We start from the raw sequence: 20,913 nt of genomic DNA on the forward strand, positions 1-20,913 counted from the left end.
CTACCCCCTCCTTTTCTGGAGGGTATGGATAGGAAATCCGAAGGAGGAGTTTCTTCTGCTCTCTGAGTGCTCACGGTGACATCATAGGTGGGCTGAACGGCTGAGCCGAGCGTGTGTTTGTTTAAAAAAACACTGTCCAAAAGTGATGTATATGGAATCTGGGTCAGCTGTAGCTGGTTAGATCCCTTCTGCATGTGAGAATTAAACACTGCGGTTTCAAAAAACATCTCTTTCTCTCTCCTGGAATAACGCATACTGGAGCATTACTTTTTTTCTTTTTTTTTAACTGATCAGTTAGCTTGGTTATCGTATGGAGAAACCCAATTCCTCAATACAGCTTGGATCTAACAGAGAAAGACAAAAGCAGTTTTCAGCTCCAGCTGCAGATTAACACTCCACACCATCGGGTAATATAGGAAGCAAAAGCAATTTGGCCTCTGGATTTTCCATCTGCCACAGAAGCAAACCAGCTGGAAGACTTTATTTCTTGGTAAGTTTTAAAGTTATTCTTATTTACAAATTTAATTTTGAGCTATTTCTGAATGCTACATGCATCTCCCTCAACATACAATTGTGAAGAAACAAATCCCTCTCAGCCTGAGAAACATTTGACAACTAACATTAAGACTCATTTTTGTGGCATTTGGTAGACTTTGGAAAGAATTTTAAAAAGGCACTGCATAGTGGCACAGACTAACTTGTTCCAGTTGTAGGGATGAACAAGTTTCGGTTGTTTAGCTGTATTGTTATCTACAGTTACAGAAAATTAGCACTACCAGATTCTTTGCTAAGCATGTAATTTGGGTACTGTGAACATACTCATGTGAAATTCTGATCCTACCAGAAGGCAAAAGCCAAAACTCATATCGATTTCAGGGCAGCTGGATTTCACCCAACACCAGAGCATAGACCTAGCATTACTAGAACTAGAAAATGGATACCTCAATAAAACCACTGTGAAAAGTCCCAAGCAAATCAATGCACATCTGTAAGTAGCAATCATTGTCTATCGTTTCAAGTATGTTTTTATTTATGGTACTTCTGAGGAGTTGAAGTTGCCTGAGTCCCAGAGCCAACCAAGAAGCCAGTCAGACACTGATTCAGAACATAATCAAGTTTGTAGCACAATCAATTGTGCAGCTGAAAATCCAAAGATATTGCTGCAACAGGCACTAAATACCTTCCTTATTTGTACCTCAATTGAACTGCAGTTTGTTTCTAAATAAAGATCCATTTCATAAACACAAAATGCAGTGTACAAAGCAACACTACATTAAATGGAAAATTGAGGAGTTTGTTACAGTTCATTAGAGGAAGGAAGGAAGAAGAATGCTGCTGCTAATCAATTATTCAAACAAAATTGTTTACAAACAGAAGACAAAAGTACAGATGAAAACCAAAAAATACTTGCTTATACATAGGAAAAGCAGAGAAAACTTTCTTCGTGCTGACTTGGAAATTAAAATACAGTAAATAATCCAGAACAATGTAAATGAACTTCAGCAATGTATTTGCATTTATGAACTCAGAGCTGCCTGACACAGTAAGAGAGAATGAAGGGGCTGATGCTAAAAGGAGAGACAAAGTGTTACAGAAGACAAACTTAAGATTTAGTAGCTACCAGAGGAAAAAAAAGTCTGAAGCAGCCTTGATAAACAAGAAAGAGGGATCCTTTCCAAGTTCTTGAGCCCATTTCCTTACTACCCTTTTGTGCTGATTTACATAAGGAGGAGAATCATCTAAACAACAACACAACCCCCCTTTGAAGCACATAATGTGCTCTGGCCACCAGGCTCCATTCATTCATCAACAGCCAAGGGTTTGATTTACACTGCTTAGAACAATTCCTAAATCTTCCACAATAATGAAAACAGCTGAGTCAATAATTTTAAAGCAATAAACTGTCTGTATACAAGGTTTTAACTCTCTCTTCTTTGCTACTTTCCAACTTTAGAGTTCAAATTTTGAAATGTATGTTTTAAAACAAAAAATGTAATACTAATATTATGCTGCTGCCAAAAGAATGAAGTGAAGTACAGTAAAAAAAAAATACCCTAGTTGAAGTTTGAAAAGATCTTACTAAAAAGAATGGAAATTCTGAACCTTTAAACTTTAGCAGCAACTACATGGCTCTGTTGGGTTTTAATTACTGTTTTATTGTGCTTTATTTTTTGTAATGTGCCCTATTGGTTTGGTCCTTAAAATTTATATACCAATGCATGAAGTACAATTTCCTATAGCAAGCATACTTAATATCTTCAGTATTTGTTCTAAGCAGAACTCTGGAGCCCCAAAATCACACATTTCCAAACACAAAATGCACCACTGCATTGTACCTGCCTGTTCAAACAGTGCAAACACACACAGTGGCTGCCAACAAATGCAAAGGAACCCCCATGCTAAAAAAAACTTCACCAAAAAATGTGGAAATGCCATGAAATTTTGCTGAGCTTTCAGAATATATACTATGACAAAATTAACAAATCTCTTCTGTGGAGAATTTCTAAGAAGTTATCATTTTTAAAAGGGGCATGTTTTCTATGACAACCTCAAAACCCCCTGAAGATTTTTAGATTGCCTTTCCTAAAAGGAATCAGATTCATGGCAATCTCTGAGAAGCAGAATTCTGTGACTCAATACATCACATATCTGATGAACAAAACCCAAGAACATATTATTCCTGGATCCCAGTCAATACAATTGAAAATAATCCTGTTATTTCAGCAGAGGCAGAGGGACTTGCAAGAAAAGCACTTGTTTATACAGGGAGAAGTAACTTAAATACAGACACATACTGAAATCCATGGGAACATTTCTCCTATAGGAAAAGGGTTTTCCCCACATTAGTATTCCTTCTAATGTCACGGACACAGTTTTAAGCTAAAAAAAAAATCTACAAAAATCCTCAATTAGCCTGTGCAGACATAGGGGAACACAGCTGGGTTTATTGATTTCAGCTGCTAAGGCAAAGCTCAACAGAAAATGAAGTCTGTGTAACATCAATAACAGAGCTCCCTGATTAGCTGGTATCATGGTCAGGGCATCTTTAGTCTCAGAACTGTAATTTACTTTCTTAAAGAACCCAGTCTATTTCTCTTCCTGTTACACGTAAGAGGGTACTGCTGGCATTTATCACTTGACCATATTCTCTTAATAAATATTTGGAATAAGGATAAGTACTGATACTGCATTTTCCATACTAAAGGAATCCTATATTCCCATTTATCTGCAACAGCTTTGTTACATTCACCCGTATCACCCTACACTGCCCAGGGAGAACGAGCCTTTGCCAGCTCTGGAAGAACAGATTCTAGTTTGTGTTGTGTGTTTCCAAATTTTACATCCTGCTGAACATGAGTCACAGAAGTACAACAAAGAACAAATAGTTTGTTGTGCAGAAAGCTAAAAAATGCCAAATATATATCAGCTTCCCCACATCCCCACTCTGTACTTGTCACAACAGTATTTCTAGGGGGGGTAACACAGTCTGTGTTACAGCAGTTAAAAAGAGTAGTTACTGGATTGTTTTGCTCTTTTAAATTGGAATTTTGTACCTTTAAACACTTTTTAAAGTAATAAATCAAAAACTAATTTTGAAAGCAAGTTGGGTTTTTTTTTTTTTTTGCACAGGGATCACTCTGGAAAAAGAAAGAAATCAGAAGAAATGGCACTAAATATAAAATGGTATTGAAGCCCTGTCTACAGCTCTGAGTGTTTCTGACAAGCTGATGAAGAAGCTTGTGTTGCTGTGAATAACTGCACATTTTCTTCTGCAGAAGCTATAAAACATCAGCAGGCCAGAACATACATAATAAAACCTTTACAGAGATCTGAGACCCAAAACTGGGTGGCACAGAAACATGATAGAACCAGCTGAAATGAGAGTTTATTCTAATTTAAAAACCATGACATTTGATAAAGAGTTAAATAATGTATTTCAAAGCAATGGTACCTGTAATCACAAAATACTTGCTGCATTTCCAAGGTCTGCACCAGCAGCCCCACTCAGCAGAGGTGACTCCAAACCTGCTGGGAGGGTTGGAGACTGGTTCTGCCTGAGCTGATCTCTGAGCCTCAGCTGTCTCCTAAGAGCTCTGCCACTACCTAAACACCTAAACCTAGGAATCCAGGACAAAATGTGTCTGATCTAAAACTCCTAAACTATTTCCCAACTCTAATTTTAATTTGTCATTTAGGTCTTACATATTAGGCTATCATTCTGGGATACTTTGGATAAACAGCTCCTATTTTTTTAAGCTGCTTGCCCAGAACATCAGGAAATTTCTGAAACAGTATTTTCATTTCCTTCTAAGCTGATTAGAACTCCAGGTAAATATCTTGCTCAGAACCTATTATTGTATAACAAGTTAGGCATTAAGCTGCTCAAACTTGACAAGGAATATTTTAAAACATTTAATTTTTTCAACATCAGCATTTCAGTGGAAGTGTATACATTCCCTACCTGGTAGATTCTCAGAAGGAACTCATCCCTGCTTATCTGAATGTCCCAGTTTACTACAAGGTATTTCTGAATTTCAAATTCTAGGCCATAATCTTATGCAGCTGTTGGATTTGGATATGCTGTATTAGACCCTTTAATTCATTTAATGGTCTGACAGCACATGTATAGACACAGAGCTCGAAACTTTAATACATAAGGGTAAAAGTTCAAAATGAACGCATTTAATATTAAAAGAAATGCAGAAAGCAGACTGCAGCAGAATACATGGCTAGAATGTGGACTGTGTTGCAAAGTTCTTTGTTTTGAAAGATTCATTTAAGTTCTATGAATTTCAGATGGAAAATGTGCTGCTGTGGGGAAAAATCCCCAGCCATTCATTATTTCAGTAACCCTGTAGGGTCTTTAAAAGTTCCCAAGAACTAAATTCTTATTCACTTTCTTGGACTATGAAGTACCTATTACACACTATGAAAACAGCAAAATACTGGACTTGTACTACAGCTTCATCCTCAACCATATGCCATGAAATCTGTATCCCTCAATCTGCAAACAGTAAATGCAAAAGTATCAAAAAACGAATTAGGAGATGCAAAGAGGTTTTAAACTTCAGACAATTAATTCAGCTCATCTTTGTCAAATTAGAAACCATACATAGACCAGTTTCCCATGCACTTCCCATGATGCATGTGAACATTTAACCTAATGAACTACCAAATCTGATCACTGTCCAAGTGATTAATATTTTAAATGTCTGAAATTACCAAAGAAAAACACACAACCAGCTCTGCAGAAAAGTGATACTTTTTCCTAACTTTTTTTCTTTAAACAGAAGTTACCATTTCATCAGAGAAATAGTAACAAAACTATTAAGTTTTGTTTTTGATAGTAGACACAAAAATACATTACTACAAACTAAGCTAAGTATTTTAAAATAAACTCTTCAAACTCATGTGCTCCCTCCATTTATCCAGGGTAAGAAAGGATTTTTAGTACATGTTAAACATGTTTTCTTCCCCTTCTGGAAGCAGGGTTTGCAATACAACCATCAGACAAAAAGTTACCAAACATTTAAGCAGGATTCCTAGCTCTAACTCCTGATTGCATGTACATCATGGTTTAAAGCTTGTAACCACTGCTCTTAGGGAAGCCAAAACACAAAGACTTGACAGGTTTCCTGAGACTGAGCAGACACCATTTGTTGCAATAATATTAAAGCCAGTAAGGGAACTGGGAAAAGGGGCCTGACCCAAAAGTCACCTTATTATTTGTAATGTGAATGTAAAGGAAGCAGCACAGCTCTGCTTCTCCTCTGGGATCACTGCGTCAGGATTGCCAAATGCGCTTCAACTTGGACCTAGCAGGAACAGAAGGATAATTAACTTTCCCTGCTCTTACTGTATTACTCTTCGTAATTATCCAAAGGCCACTGTTGAAAGGCTATCCAAAGGCTGGCAAGAGAAGTCTGGAAAGGAAAGCCAGATCAACAGCTGAGATAAGAAGAGTGACCTGCTTCACAAAGCAAACAAACCATAAAAAATGAAAGGTTTTTTCCTTATTTAAGTGCTACCGTTGTTTATAATCTCAAATATTTGAAGCTAAAAACCAGGTCTCAATAAACATTCCCAGATCTTTCTCACTGCACTTTAACTCTTTAGAGTTAAAAGAAATTCCTAGTTTTCTTTAAAGGAATGAAACACTTCAGTATGGTATTTATAATGACAACACACCTGATACTTCAGCATTATTTGTATAAAGATGTTCTCAAAGATACAAAAATAGTGTGACAACAATTCTAAATGTTCATCTCAAGGCAATGAAATAGGGACACATATGCAAAGTGTTCTAAGCTTTCCTTACAAACTCAAAATCACCTGAATAAGTAATTTTTGATGTTTGCAACAATATCTAATCTCCTGCCTAACAGTCATGTCCAAAAATAGTCAAAAGGCGCGTTTTTCAACTCTACTAAAACTGTGTATATATAAACTTGAAAAATGAGCATATATATAAATCAGTATGTATATACTATTTAACAAATTACACATATATATCTGTATATAAAGCTAAAGGAGGAGCAGAAAAGCTTACACAATTCAAATTCCAACATTTATATAAATAATTTCATCTCCCTACTTCCCTTCCAGGAAGGTATTCTGCAAGCACTCCATGTCCCATAACCTCGTGCAGGTAACTGCAGTGAGCACAGTTCTGAGCAATCTGATAATGGAGTGTAGCACAGAATCTAAGCACAACAATGTTTCTGAAAACTAACCCATTGCAACAACTCCTTTACTAAATCCTGTATCTAAATTATAGTGTTTCCTGCTCAAAACAGCCAGCCAATCTAATGGAATCTAAGCCCAAGGAAGAGATTCCAGAGGTTTGGCTACATACATGCAAGCAAGGCAAGCAAACCCATCAGTTTAGGCAGTTTAAAAGTCCAGAAGCTTTAGTTATGCCTCTGGTTTAATGACTTTATCTTTTATCTGTTCAACAGGCTCCTGACAGTCATAACACTTTCTTTAAAATGAAGATATTGAAGTGGACTTTGGGTGTCCTGCTGTTCCTGCTGCTGTCTATCGGGCGCTGTACAGAACAATCCACGCCAAATAAGACACCCCAGCAGCGGCAGCCTCGTGCAGCAGACGGGGGAGAGGAAGGGAAGAAATGTGGTTACACCTTCCTGGTCCCAGAACAAAAAATCACAGGGCCAATCTGCGTGAACACAAATGGCCCAGGCACTGGGAACAGGAAAGATGAAGTCACCAGGATGGACATCGAGAACCTGAAGGATGTGCTGTCCAAGCAGAAGCAGGAGATCGACATTTTGCAGTTGGTGGTGGATGTGGACGGAAACATCGTGAACGAAGTCAAATTATTGAGGAAAGAAAGTCGGAACATGAACTCTCGTGTGACCCAATTGTACATGCAACTCCTGCACGAGATAATTCGCAAGCGCGACAACTCGCTTGAGCTTTCCCAGCTGGAAAACAAAGTCCTTAATGTTACAACAGAAATGCTCAAGATGGCAACAAAATACAAGGAGCTTGAAGTAAAATACGCAGCGCTAACTGACCTGGTAAACAACCAGTCTGTGACTATCTCGCTGCTGGAGGAGCAGTGCCTGAGGATCTTCTCGCGCCAGGACCCCCACGGGTCCCCACCCCTCGTGCAGGTGGTGCCCCAGCACATCCCCAACAGCCAGCCTTACACTCCCGTGCTGCTGGGAGGCAACGAGATCCAGCGAGACCCGGGCTACCCCCGGGACAGAGACGTACGGCCACCACCCGACCCCGCCACTTCTCCCACAAAGAGTCCTTTCAGAGTGCCACCTCTGGCTCTGATTAACGAGGGTGAGTTACCTGTCGCTATTTATCTAACCTGAGATCTCTCCACTTCTGAGGGAAACTGTTCTGACTGCTGAATTTTTGCCAGGGTCAGGATTAAAAGTGTGAGACAGTATTTCTTGTTTGGACTCAGATGTTTATTAGTTCTTATCTATATTATATTATTGTGAGTTCTACAGCACTTCACTCTAACAAACTAAAAACGGAACTGTATCTCTCTGTCTACAAGCTTTTTAAGGATAAACCGTCCAATTAAGAAATGACACCTAAATTATTTTTACTTTTGACCCAAAAACCAACCACCCATGCCCGCAATGTGGACTTTTTTATCCAGTTACACAAAACCACCCAAACCCATGGAGAGGAAAGTGAACAAGAAGGACCAGCCTCTGCCCTAAAACCACCATCTTACTTTTTATATATTACTGTATTCTAAAACATCAAACTCTTACGTTTTCCACGATGTGATATTGCACACTTCTATTCACACCCACAATCCCAGTTCTGTCATTCCATTTTGGAAGCCTTCTCCATGACCTCAAGTCACATGCAGTGTTCTCCTGGGGGTCAGTGCCTGTCAGCACAAAAAGTCTGAAATTCTCACTGACCAGGGTTCCACCACCCGACCATAGAAACAGAAGGAAGAATTTAAAGCACTGGTAGAGTTTGTTCTTGCTCTTGATTTTCTCTCCCCCTTCCACCTCCCAGGGAAAGCTTTAGTTTGCCAAATAGCCCAAACCTCCCTAAGATGAATTTCTTGAAATGGCTGATACTCATAAATACCATCTGAACAATAATCATCTTCAAGTCACAAAATGTTGGGGCTTCTCTCTGCAGCTGATTTGAGTAATGAAAAGATGAAAATTCAGTATTAGCATAAACTTTCTAACATTTATCCATTTCTTTGATGATGCCTAATAGCTACATGTTACAGTAGCTGGCAAGAGTGAATAAGAGGAACTAATTAATCATAAACAAATTAAATAACATCAAGTTTTTGTCCTTTATACTTAACATTTGTCAGAAGAAAATTCTCCTAGAAGAATTTTTATCCTTCCATTCTGACCTGCTTTAAAATGAACATCTAAATCCACCAACACAGTCATGCAATGAGTCTCTAAGTGTTTAGTTGAAATATTCAGGAGTGGTAAGTTTGAAAGGATAATTGAATCAAGGCTGGATCCAATTAGAGGCACTCAGTTTTGAAAATTTAAAATCAGTAACTACACTCCCAGTAACCTGTTGTCAGTAGGGGATGGCAAGTTAAACTAAAACTATAAATATTATGAAAATACATTCAGGAGACTGTATCCTATCTTCACGTGTTACACTCTTTAGGTAATTAGAAAAATTCATGTATCACCAGGAATCAAAATTAGTGACAAGTCAATTAACTACCTATAAGCCGCCCTGAACTCTATCATGTTTCTCACTGTATTGAAATTTTGACAGAATCGCTATTTAAAAAAAATTCAAGAATTCAGAAAAACAAGTTTTTCTCAGACATCCCTTTGAGTGCTTGCTCTTGGCTTCTGTTAGCACAGCAAAAGGGTTTGGTAGGGATTTGGGGTTTAGGTGGCTGTTTTGTTTTTGTTTCTTTCAAATTGCCTTTAGTCACAGCTGAAAGTTGAACTTGGTTCCTAAGATGAAGCCAAACATTCATTTGTGACTGCTCTGCAGCATTACACCCAACCAGCTGCTGATGTAAAGAACAACTATTTTTATTCAAGGTCTGCAGAAAATTCAGGCATGAGCCCAAGCAAAATGCCAGATGTCATGTGAATTGCAGTGGCACATCATGACAGAAAGGAAACAGTTCATATCAAAGCATTGCGTTGATGTCTGGTAAGACAGCACAAGTATAATTCTAAAAACAGCCACAACTTCCTGCTTCCCAGCAAACCCTCGCTTCCAGGTTCTGCTCTAAACACATCTTTTTCTCAATCAATACATGCCTGCTGCACGTACAAAATGAGGCAACAGCACTAAGTATTATCCTCAGAATTATCTACACTGGTGTTCACTGACCCCTCTACCCCTAGAAGCTGAGAATTTGAATCCATTTTTGGAAGAGAACACAAATTTTAGGAAGCTTATTGTAACATTATTCACCTTCCTTTAATACTAGATTCTTGAGTTGGAAGTGTAAGTGTTCCTTGCAGTGCTTGGGAAAGGGAGGGCTGAGAATTGCTACAATGGGTAGAGCATCAGTTATCAAAACCAAAATTTGGACATTCCAACACAACGCCCAGTTACTATCTCTGATTTTTAAAATTAAGGTAAACAGATTTCATGGTGCACAGAATCAAAACTATGTCATAGAAGAAACATCTTTATGGTTAAAAGATAAACATTTTTTATAATGTATAAAGATGTCAAAAAAAAAACAATGAAAACCAGTCCCAATTAGAAATAGGCCTGTTAAAGACAGATGTCAGAATAAATACCTGCACCTCCTCACAAATACTTGCATGCAGCAGATGGGTCAGAAAGGTCAATGTGTATCTGAATATTGTGAGTGCAGAGTAAAATGCAAAATATATGGGGAACAAAAGGATGAAGTTCTGTTTTCTGAGTATGGTGGTTATTTTGTATAAAAATTGCTCTAAAAATTGAGGAAGGTTAATGTGGTCACAGACAGGATAATGAGCCTGGATCTGGACATACCTGTGAATTGCAGTTGTCACAATTACCTTAACATTTGGAATAATAACCACTGAACCCCTGAATTACTGCCACTATATCTGCAAAATGTAGTTTCAAGTTAGTTAAGTACCTGAAAACTAGACACTGCCCCATACAATAATTTCTAATACCTCTTGGTTAACAAAATAGCTTCTTTTTTTTACTGTATGTCCAATTTTATTTTGGACTTTTCCTCTACTAATGCCCCCAAAATCCTCTCTATGAAGCTTACACAAGCACAAGCACTGTATCATCTGCTCAAGATAACATCTGGCATCTCAAAAAGGGATTCAGCCATCAAGTTATCAAACTTTCAACTTAAAATATTTAATCTCTTTCCTTCTCTACTTCATTTAATTTAGCATAGAATGTGATCTGCACTAAATCATACATCTAAGCCACAATTTTGGAAGTGAAATATTTAACAGATCATCTTCTCAGAGTATTTCTGACTTATCACTGTCTAAGTGACATATGTACACAGACTGCTACAAAAGACTAGATATGCATGAGATACTTACTTACATAAACTATAAACTACAGTTTATATATTTACAAATTATATGTAAAATATAGTTTATAAACTGTATGTACTTACTTACATAAACTATAAAACCTGTAAGATTTTAAACAGAAAACCATGCTTTTTTCATCAGACTTCCACCCACACCAGCACTGTGGAGAATCTCACTTTCACAAACCTCAGTATTTCCACTGAACAAGATCAGTTCTTATAACGTGAACATGAAATAATTATAACTAACAAAGAATTTACTTCAGTTAAAAGATTCAGGGCTATACACCAAAAATTATGGGATATGTTGGATTTCCTTACATTCAGAGCAGAAGTCTCTTACCTCTACCATTAATTTATGTTAATACATACAGAGAAAGCTGAGCATCAAAGCAGATGAGTTGCATCCTGTGAACATAAAGCCACCTGAACTCCAGAAGTGATCTAAGTACTACATAAACACACTGGTACAATTCTATCTCCCTTAAAAACTATTTAAAATGACCCCAAACATCTGCTTGGGTCTCTCATGGAAAAATGAGTGCTCAAGTTCTCCTCCAACAATAATCATGTGGGATAACACCCATATAACAGCAGATCTAACTAAACTATTCTTAGTTTTCAATTAACATTACAAAATATAAGGTTTATTTGTTTTTACTTTTCCTAAAGCAATAATTGTTTTACAAAAATACTTCTGAAACAACATCCCTGTTCAGTTATAGAGCACCCAAATTTACCTCAGACAGATCAAGGAAGGGGAATCAGACCCAGCTTATTCCAGGAAATTATCTGTCCCCTGGACAAACTCTGGGAATTTCAATTGTGAACAAGAGGGGAAAAAAGCACTTGTATCCGAAAGCTACAGGGTTTATTTCCTAAGGTGTCAGTGTTTGCACTGGAAGAATGACAAAGCCATCCCAATGCTGACAGTGCAGCAATACTTACAGGAATGGCTCAGTGCCTGTGACATTCCTGTCACAGCCACAAGCTCTGAGTACTCCTCATTAGACACACAAGCTTCATTACCTCTAATTATGCTTTACAGATTTCTTGCTACTTATATACTTGTCCAAGTTGCAACTACTACCTGAAAATCTAGGAAAAGTGTGATTTTCAGCTTGCTTTTGTCACATAAGCTTAATTTGCAGTGAAGTCTCTTTCCCTCAGCCTCTACTTTTGATTAAAGAATAACCTCAACAAATTTATTCTATGCTGTTTTGCACATGAGCTGTTTCTGTGACTGATGGGTTCTCTCTGAATTTCCAAGAAGATTTGAGAAAATAAACCCTCTAGAAGGAGAGGAAAGCTGTAGTTTATTTTCAGATATGCTGAGTTTTCAAATACATTTAGGGCATCACCACTAACTAGTCATCAGAACACACTTTGCTTTTCATTAGTAAATTACCAGTTTCTCTAAACCAACTGCAGTAATGACACACAAACAAGATTTTTTCTAAAAAGCAGAAAATAAAAACATTACCGAAACTGAAAGGCAAACTAGGCAAGGTTTTCAGAGACACATAAGCTGCATCTTTCTCAGAAAATTACCAGATGGTCTTCTCTAAGTATTATTTGTAAAACCACCATTCACATGGACTAAAACAGAGCTTTCAAGCAGCACTCACAACAGCAACAGGAATTTTGTGCAACCACAGCCCTGAGAACAAATATGTGAGTCCTTTTAGTTGCTCAAAAATCCCTCTCCATTGCTTGCTTATTTCCTTCATCAGTATCCATCTGCACACATCACACCAGGCTGACACATAAAACTTAAGAAGAGTCCTATCCAGAGTTAACAGCCTAATCCTCAAATTGGCTAAGTACATAACAGCAGAAAATTATGCAGCATAAGAATTCTCTCTGACTAAATTCCATGTCTGTAGACTCTGGCAGTGAGTATTTCTTACAGCAGCTCTCAAACTACTTATATATTCAGAAATAGGTAGGGTTGGTTGGGTATCCTGGGTTTTTTTTTTTGGTTTTTACTTCTACCAGTTTCAAACTGGTGTGCCAGAAAATGAAGGAAAAAATTAATGAAAAAAAAAAATCATAATGTTTCTCAGTATCAAGATCTTGAGTATAAATCTTTGCCACAGCAGACAAAAAATCAGGTGTTGGTAACCAAAGTCCATTACTTATGCTAAACATTATTTTGTTTAGCAAAACAAAATTTTTGTTCCAAAATATATGGACATAAGATATTGACATGTTTATTTATATATGCAATTAATCTCAGACAGGAACTTTTTGCACTGTTTTCCATGGTAGGTTTATACCATAATTGAATTCTTGACTTTCAATTACAAAATATTCTAACACAATGGGAACTGCAACCAATCTTGAAGGCTTACAGTATTTTTTTTTTCCCAAAAGGTCCATTCAAAGACTGCCAAGAAGCCAGGGAAGCTGGGCATGCCAACAGTGGAATTTACATGATCAAACCCAAAACCAGCAATGAGCCAATGCAACTCTGGTGTGAGAACAGCCTGGACCCTGGAGGATGGGCAGTTATCCAGAAGAGAACAGATGGATCTGTCAACTTTTTCAGGAACTGGGACAGCTACAAGGTAAATTCTAGAATGCAGAAAATCAGTGAGAAAAGAAAGAGAATTGAAAAGAGTGATCACCCCTTAGAGGCAAACACATTTCAGTGAGAATGTCCCATTTCCCTCTGTGCACAGTTAACTTTGTATGAACCAACCTGTCTGAGACAGCCTGGGTTTGTAATGCACAACACAACTGGAAGACATGTTATGTTAGACAGTGGATGGGAAATTATTTATTACAAAGTTCTAACTGAACACATGATTTTTATTAACACTGAGAACTACAGTGAGTATTTGTAAAGCTTCATTTGTCTCCCTTATGAATAAGCAAACTCAGCCTGTGAAATTATTCATTTAAGCACATGAACAGATTTGCTGGACTGGGGGCTCAACTTAAAAATAGTTCTAATAATGAACTAAAGGAAGTAATTTCCTTCCATTAATTTAGGTTAGAAACCTAAAGATGTCAGGCTGGTGAAAGGAAACACATTGCTGTGTGTTACTATGATATTATGCACTAGCAGGCAGAATGTCTAGGATGACAAGAGGATGCTGCTTTGGGGGAATTACATGCTAAATGGGAAATTTGAAAATTATTTGATTGGGGTAATAATAACAGTAATAATAATTACATATAGGACACAATTAACATGAGGATTTTTTGCTTCTTGCATTCTTGGAATTTTGTGATTAAAATATTAATTCCTAAATCAATAATAACTAAAACAATTATTCAATAATCAATCAAACAAATAATTATGCAAAGTCTTTACTTCTTGGAGCAGTACATAGTTGGTTTTGGAGTTGTTAAATGCTATAAAATGTTTTAAGGCAGTTATGAAGTGCCTTATAAAGCAGTCATAAACATTCTGAACCTAACGCAACACCAAACACTAACAACACTGGTTTACTTGGTGAAAGCAGACAGGAAATATCACTTCACAGCTACTGTACTGGTAGTCTGTGATTTGAAAGAAAAGATGTCTTTATATTTAGTTTCTAATAAATCCTGTAAAGAACACAGAGGAATAGGGTAATTAAATTCACAGTAAAAAACACTAGTTGCAATGCAGAAGCAACAAGAAGTTATTTGCCTTGAACACTGAGACTGTTGATCCACAAATACCTTTTTCAAGCTGGAATTACAACCCAAAATTGCTTGATTCACCCATTATTACAAATCCCCTTAGCTTTGTCAAGAAATATTGTTTCAGTTTCCCTATTCTCCCCTCCTTTACCTTAAAAAGAGGAGGACAGCAAGAACAGAGATGTTTTGCCACCATTAATGGTGCTGGCAGCATCTCATGCAGCTGAGTAGTCCCAGGGCAGCAAAATAAAGCACTTAAATGCATGGGTTGAAGTCATTCAGAAGTTTAAAGGCTTTCAGTACCCAAATTCCACTGGTTTATCACACTCCTGCTGATGAGTGTTTTAACAAACACAGAAAACTGAGCTAACAGCACCTTCCGATCTTCTTTTGCACAGAAAGGATTTGGGAACATTGATGGAGAGTACTGGCTGGGACTGGAAAACATCTACATGCTCACCAATCAGGATAATTACAGACTCTTGATTGAGCTGGAGGACTGGAGCAACAAGAAAGTGTACGCAGAGTACAGCAGCTTCCGCCTGGAGCCCGAGAGCGAATTCTACCGGTTGCGCCTGGGCACGTACCAGGGCAACGCTGGAGACTCCATGATATGGCACAATGGAAAGCAATTCACAACACTGGACAGGGACAGGGACATGTATTCAGGTAAGCAAAGCTGTGTGGCTGTGAAATGTGGTTAAGTGTGTTCCATCAGTGACACCATCACAGGATAGGACAAAAAAATTGTGTAAATTCTGATAAAATAACCCTGTTGAAGATAATTTGAGTCAATTATCATAAAAACCACATTGGCAGGGCCCCCTTTGAGGCTCTACATCTGTCAGAAATTCAAAATATATCTCCCTCATTGACAATGCTCTGCAGCAATTTTCTGTTTAGCTCATCACTTGCAAGTGACTGCAACCAGATTATCTCTCATGGCGATGTCTGAGTAGTGCTGCTGCCACAGAATCACCACGAACTAAAGCCTCTGAAGAGCATGAAAGGAACTGCAAGTGTGCAGAGGTTTAGTTGTGTACCAATACTTAAGAAAGGGGCCCATCATTTCGTTTTTGCACTCCTTAAAGCTCTCTTTTTCTCATTTCCAGTTTTTCCCTTGCAGTAACAGGAAGCTTGGAGAGTGCAATACTTCAACTGCCTTTCCTCAGCTGTCAATAACCATAAAGCTGGACAAATCCTGCAAACTCTTAGACAAGCCCATAACAGTAAAAACATAAGTTACAAGCAACTCTTTGTGGAACTGTGGCCCCGCATGCTGCTCGGGGCTTTATCAACTCACATTGCTTCCACTGGAGTATTTCTAAACAGCACATAATCCAAGTTCCTTGGGTGCTAGCTCATGGACAAGCAGTGCTGGCAGGCTGAGAAGAGTTCTCTCCTTCATTTTCAGCTGTCACATTAAAGACCATGTCAATAACCCCCCCTCCAGCAATGACTGCTGTTACAACAGAATTCATAATTTAGCAAGAACAGCAAGATGTGACCACAACAGGCTATGAAGTACTTCCAAGCGGCCTCTGTGAATAAGCCACAATATGAAAACATTTAGTAAACCTCCATTTGTACTGCTTAAAGCTGAAGCTCACCCTTGTCCTTCTGTTCCACAGGAAACTGTGCTCACTTCCACAAGGGCGGCTGGTGGTACAACGCGTGTGCACACTCCAACCTCAACGGGGTCTGGTACCGAGGGGGCCATTACAGGAGCAAGTACCAGGATGGAATATTTTGGGCTGAGTACCGAGGTGGTTCCTACTCCTTGAAAGCAGTTCAGATGATGATCAGACCAATAGACTGAGGAGGAAAACCCCACAGTGCTCCCATATAAAATTCTCAGTGTTTGAGCTCCAGAAAAATAAAATATTACTTTTTAATCATTATTTTGCACAATCTGCCCCTGCAAAAAGCAGGTCTAAAGTTTTCCTGTCTTCTTTCCCCTGTCATGTTCCCCCCTCCTTTATTAGGACCCTTGTCTACTGTGACAGATAGTGTTTTTTTGAAACACACATTCAAAAAAGCAGATGTCTGTGCTTGCAAAGCATATTTATCTTTTTTTTTTTGAAGATCAACATGCTTGATGTTAACAGTCAAAACTGGTAAAAAATTCCAGGTCTTTGACAAGATACAAGCTTTTCGAGTTCAAAAAGCTTATGCTTTTTCAGGTTAGCTCGACCCTTAAATGTAAATATGTGAAATGACATTGTCTTGCTTTAATGTGAAAATTGATTAGTTATTTAACAATTTATTTAAAAATGTTGGTATTACTTTCAATGAAAAATATGACTTCACATTACTGTTTGATATTTACTCCAAGAACCTACATAAAAAATTGGAGACATGTTAGCTTTGCCAGCAGAGAAAGATTTTTGCAACAAATAATTATTTCAAAATGAAGAGGCAAATTTAAAACAAAACAAAAAATTATACAAAATTTCTTACAGAATTCTCTACACTGCTAAGATCTGCAAGTCCTACCTTCTGTAAAAATTTAGGCAAAATGCTCCTTGCATAAGAAAATTAATTGTATGAAATTTTGGATAAACCTGAGACAATCAAATTATTTGGTACTTTTTTTTACTTTCAACCTCCATATTCAAGCTTTCTAATTAAACTTTGAACTTAAATGGCAAAACTGAAAGTTCTGGTATTAAAATAATGACTTGACACTTCCCTGCTCTAATTAGGAGTGATGAGGACTGACCAAGCATTCACACATAGTCATTGAGATATGAGACAGTCATCCCTGAATATCAGAAGTTTTCCTCCAACACAGCTTTCTGCTCCCACAGTAGAACAAAGGTTAGAAATCAGCTCTGAGTGTGTTCTCCCTGACATCCCAAACTTGGGCTGCTCTTATGACACATACATTTCCCTTCCCTTACATCCATACAACTTTTGATACTGTTTACAACAAATTTTAGCTTCTAGGTATCAGATTTCCACTGGAATTAATATGTTATTTAAGAAATTAAATAGAAAATACTTTCCCAACATTTAACAAAAGCTATACCACACACTGATTCAAAACAAGATATTCCCAAAATCTGATACAACCAAACATTCACTTTAGGTACCAAAATCTTTCTTCCTGTTATATAAAATTACTTTATAACTGCACTTATAGCCACACAGGTTGCCTGATTTAATTTTATATGATGTAAAACTGAATATGCTGTTCTGAACTGTAATCAATGTGTTTGTTTAGCAACCCATATGTGCCTTCAGGACTGTAAGGAACTTTGTTCCTATTTAAAATAAGAAACCATAATAGCTAAAAGAATAATCTAGTATGATTGTTATGTTAAATTAGCCAATATCAATTACTATGCAAAGCCTTGTATGTAATTCAGAGGAGAAAAAACAGCATTTCGCTTTCAGAACACACCCTCTGGAGCAGAGATAAAGCTTCATTGATAATGTATGGCTGCAAGGCTTGTAGTTAAATCTTTGGTCAGAGATCAAAGCCAGCCAGTTCCACCAATATTTAATTGGGGTTGGCAGTGGTGGGGAATCAGTCCCAGCATATTCCATGCCCAAATTCCAAGAATTTTAACTGACACAAATGTTTATGATTACAATTCTGAAATTGTTCTTCATATAACAATGTTTGTTACAAATATCATACAGACCTCATTGACTGAGTGTCCTGCAAAACATTTTTTAATTGCAAATGCTTAAAATTGAGACTCTTTATAGCCTGTCCTTTTTTCTCTATGGTAGCTGGATAGAAGAGCAGTTCACGTAAACTTAAAAAAAAGGAAAATGCCCTCCAAAACATTCCTTTAATGATCACTTCTGACAGCTTTTAGCTTATTCAACAGGCAGATTTCCTCTCCTTGGCAGAGAGTGTATTTTACCCCATGAAGCTCTTGCCTGCTACAAAAACAGTAATAGTGTTTGTTTATTCAGTGCAGTCAGTGAAAGGTGTACTTTGCAGAAACCCCAAAGTCAAATTAGCTTGCACTCAGCCTTTTAATTAAATCTTATATATTAGACATCTAAAAAGTGAGCTTTCCCCAATTTAAAGCTGCAGGATGACATTAACTAAACATTATTACAAAATCCACCCAGAAACCTCAGACTGTACAAATGCTGTGCTCTGAAAGGAAAGACTTAATTAAGTTGCCAATTTAAGATTATGAGGAAGGAAAGCATAGAATGTCTTCTACAGACTGATTCATACTCTGTACAATAATTCACTTTCAATTGCTTGTAACTATCAGTTTGTACCCTTTGGGACGAGTTTTCTAAGCAGGGTGAATGACTTTAAAAGTTCAGTGTTTTCTCTTGTGCCTTTTCTTTTGAAAGATTTTCAAAAGAGCCTGTAGCATCCCTCAGGCTTCTTGCCCTGGGCATTCAGAAGCAGTCTGTCTGGGGAGGATAAAGCCTTCACCATTCCTCTACCATCAGTCCAAATTTAACCAAGGAGACCTCAAGAAAGTTCAACTCGTACAAAACTGGAAACACAGTTTTCACATCTATTTCCAAAATCTATTGCAAGCACTATCACTGAAGCAGCTGAATATTCCTCACATGAATACTTAATAACCTGTTTTCAGCTTTTCTCTTTCTGGATATCACTCCTCAAAGACAGCTATAAGAGAAATATCTCACAAGGTAGTACTGCTTAGTTAAATAAAAATCTTACTTCTCAAGATATGGCTCAGTTCTTTCATTGTGCAATCTCAAATGGATCAGAACTCTGGAATGAGACTCCCTTGGAGAAGAGGGTTTTATTCTAAGGTGAAATATAACATCACATACATAGCTCCCATTTGCTCTGGCTGCTTCAGTTGTCTGGGTGATGCAACACTGTTAACATATCCCACACTGTGTATCAAGGGCCTGCTGCTGAACATATTTATTGGTGTTGCAGCTTTTCACACCCACATTTAAGTAGGTGAGTCCACACTGATGATGTGCTGCTCCCACCTGCATTTCTAGACTTCTGGAATCACATCACAATCATTGCTGCAAGGAGCTAAGAAACATTTTTATTTCCCCTCCCTCCAGTTAAATGTGGAAGCACATCCTTATCTTGTCCACAGAGAGTAAGCTGTGGAAATAAGAAAACAATCTGTACTTCTGTGGCTCTGCTCCTATTGGCAAAACCTACACCAAGAAAGCATTTCAGCTTTTTCTTATAATGCCAAGATGGCCATTAAAAAAAAAAAAAACACCTATACCCACATCTGGTATTTGGCTGCATAAGGGTGAAACATTCATCCTTGAAATTGCAGCTGGAATTCCTTTATATGCTCACCTTCTCTGTGACCTTCCAAACAGAGGTCTCCATGACCAGTGCTCCTCTAGAGGGGATTTGCAATGGCAAATTTAATTGTGCGGCAAGTCTGATGCTCTACACTCTTCCAAAGAGCATTTTGAGGGAGCGTGACAGCTGCTGGCTCTCCCCACCAGGAGTGAAGAAGCCCCCACTCCTCCTTTTACCATGAGAGGGAATGGTCCTCCTGAGGAATCCCTTCCCTGCACATGCCATGATCACCATTTCCATCTGCAGACTTCTAGGTAGGCTCTCCTACATGTTTTAAACCAGGAGCAGCACTACTCCCTTACAGAATCTTATAGCAGAATTCCCTTTAGGAATTGTAACCTGTAACTGATAAGCTTAAAACAGTAAATCAAACAAGCAATTTAAGTCACTTCTGTTCCAAATGACTCTTACATTAGTAAAAATGCCTTGGGAAGAAAATGGAAGAAATAACAAATCTACTCAGGTCTTAGCAGAGATTAAAGCTTTCATCAAATGAGAAAACTTGGACTCAACTATCAATCCTCCAAAGTGGATCCAGATTTAGCATGACAATGTTCAAGGCAATTTTTTTCTTTTTGCCACTTTTTAAACCACACAGAATTAATTTTAGAGGCAGCGCACCACTGGGAATTCACTATTCCTTTGGAGAATTAAAAAAGGCTTGAGGACATTCCTTATGTCACTAATAAGAACTGGTAACACATGAAACCAGGTCACAACACATGCTTTAACTACAGCAGGTCACAGTAAAGAGCATTATCAAGTCTCTGTATTATCCATGTACACAAGATGGGAAAGCTCCATGGTTCATCACATTACATAATGCTTGGTTTCCTTTTTGTGCCTTTCAATTCAGGCCCTGAATGACAAGCATAACAGGGCATTAAAATCTGGTCCCCCACTGTGAAGTACTTTTTTTTCTATTTCTGTAGCAAGCATGTAAAATTCAACCAATTAATCCAGGAAAAGTTAACAG

The 20,913-nt window shown here is 37.8% G+C and overlaps 2 protein-coding genes across 4 annotated transcripts in view; one reads left to right on the plus strand and one right to left on the minus strand.

Moving 5' to 3' along the window:
- RALGPS2 (Ral GEF with PH domain and SH3 binding motif 2) overlaps positions 1 to 20,913 on the minus strand; it is a 114,395-nt gene that overhangs the window by 39,189 nt on the left and 54,293 nt on the right. The gene's annotated exons all lie outside the window — the stretch shown is intronic.
- ANGPTL1 (angiopoietin like 1) lies at positions 159 to 19,320 on the plus strand. Its single transcript, XM_053949988.1, has 5 exons — positions 159 to 490; positions 6,960 to 7,815; positions 13,385 to 13,578; positions 15,043 to 15,313; positions 16,276 to 19,320. Exons 2-5 carry the CDS (start codon positions 6,990 to 6,992, stop codon positions 16,461 to 16,463), a joined length of 1,479 nt encoding a protein of 492 aa, XP_053805963.1. The 5' UTR covers positions 159 to 490; positions 6,960 to 6,989; the 3' UTR covers positions 16,464 to 19,320.

The sequence above is a fragment of the Vidua chalybeata genome, chromosome 9, assembly GCF_026979565.1.
Source record: "Vidua chalybeata isolate OUT-0048 chromosome 9, bVidCha1 merged haplotype, whole genome shotgun sequence".
Classification (NCBI taxonomy): Eukaryota; Metazoa; Chordata; class Aves; order Passeriformes; family Viduidae; genus Vidua; species Vidua chalybeata.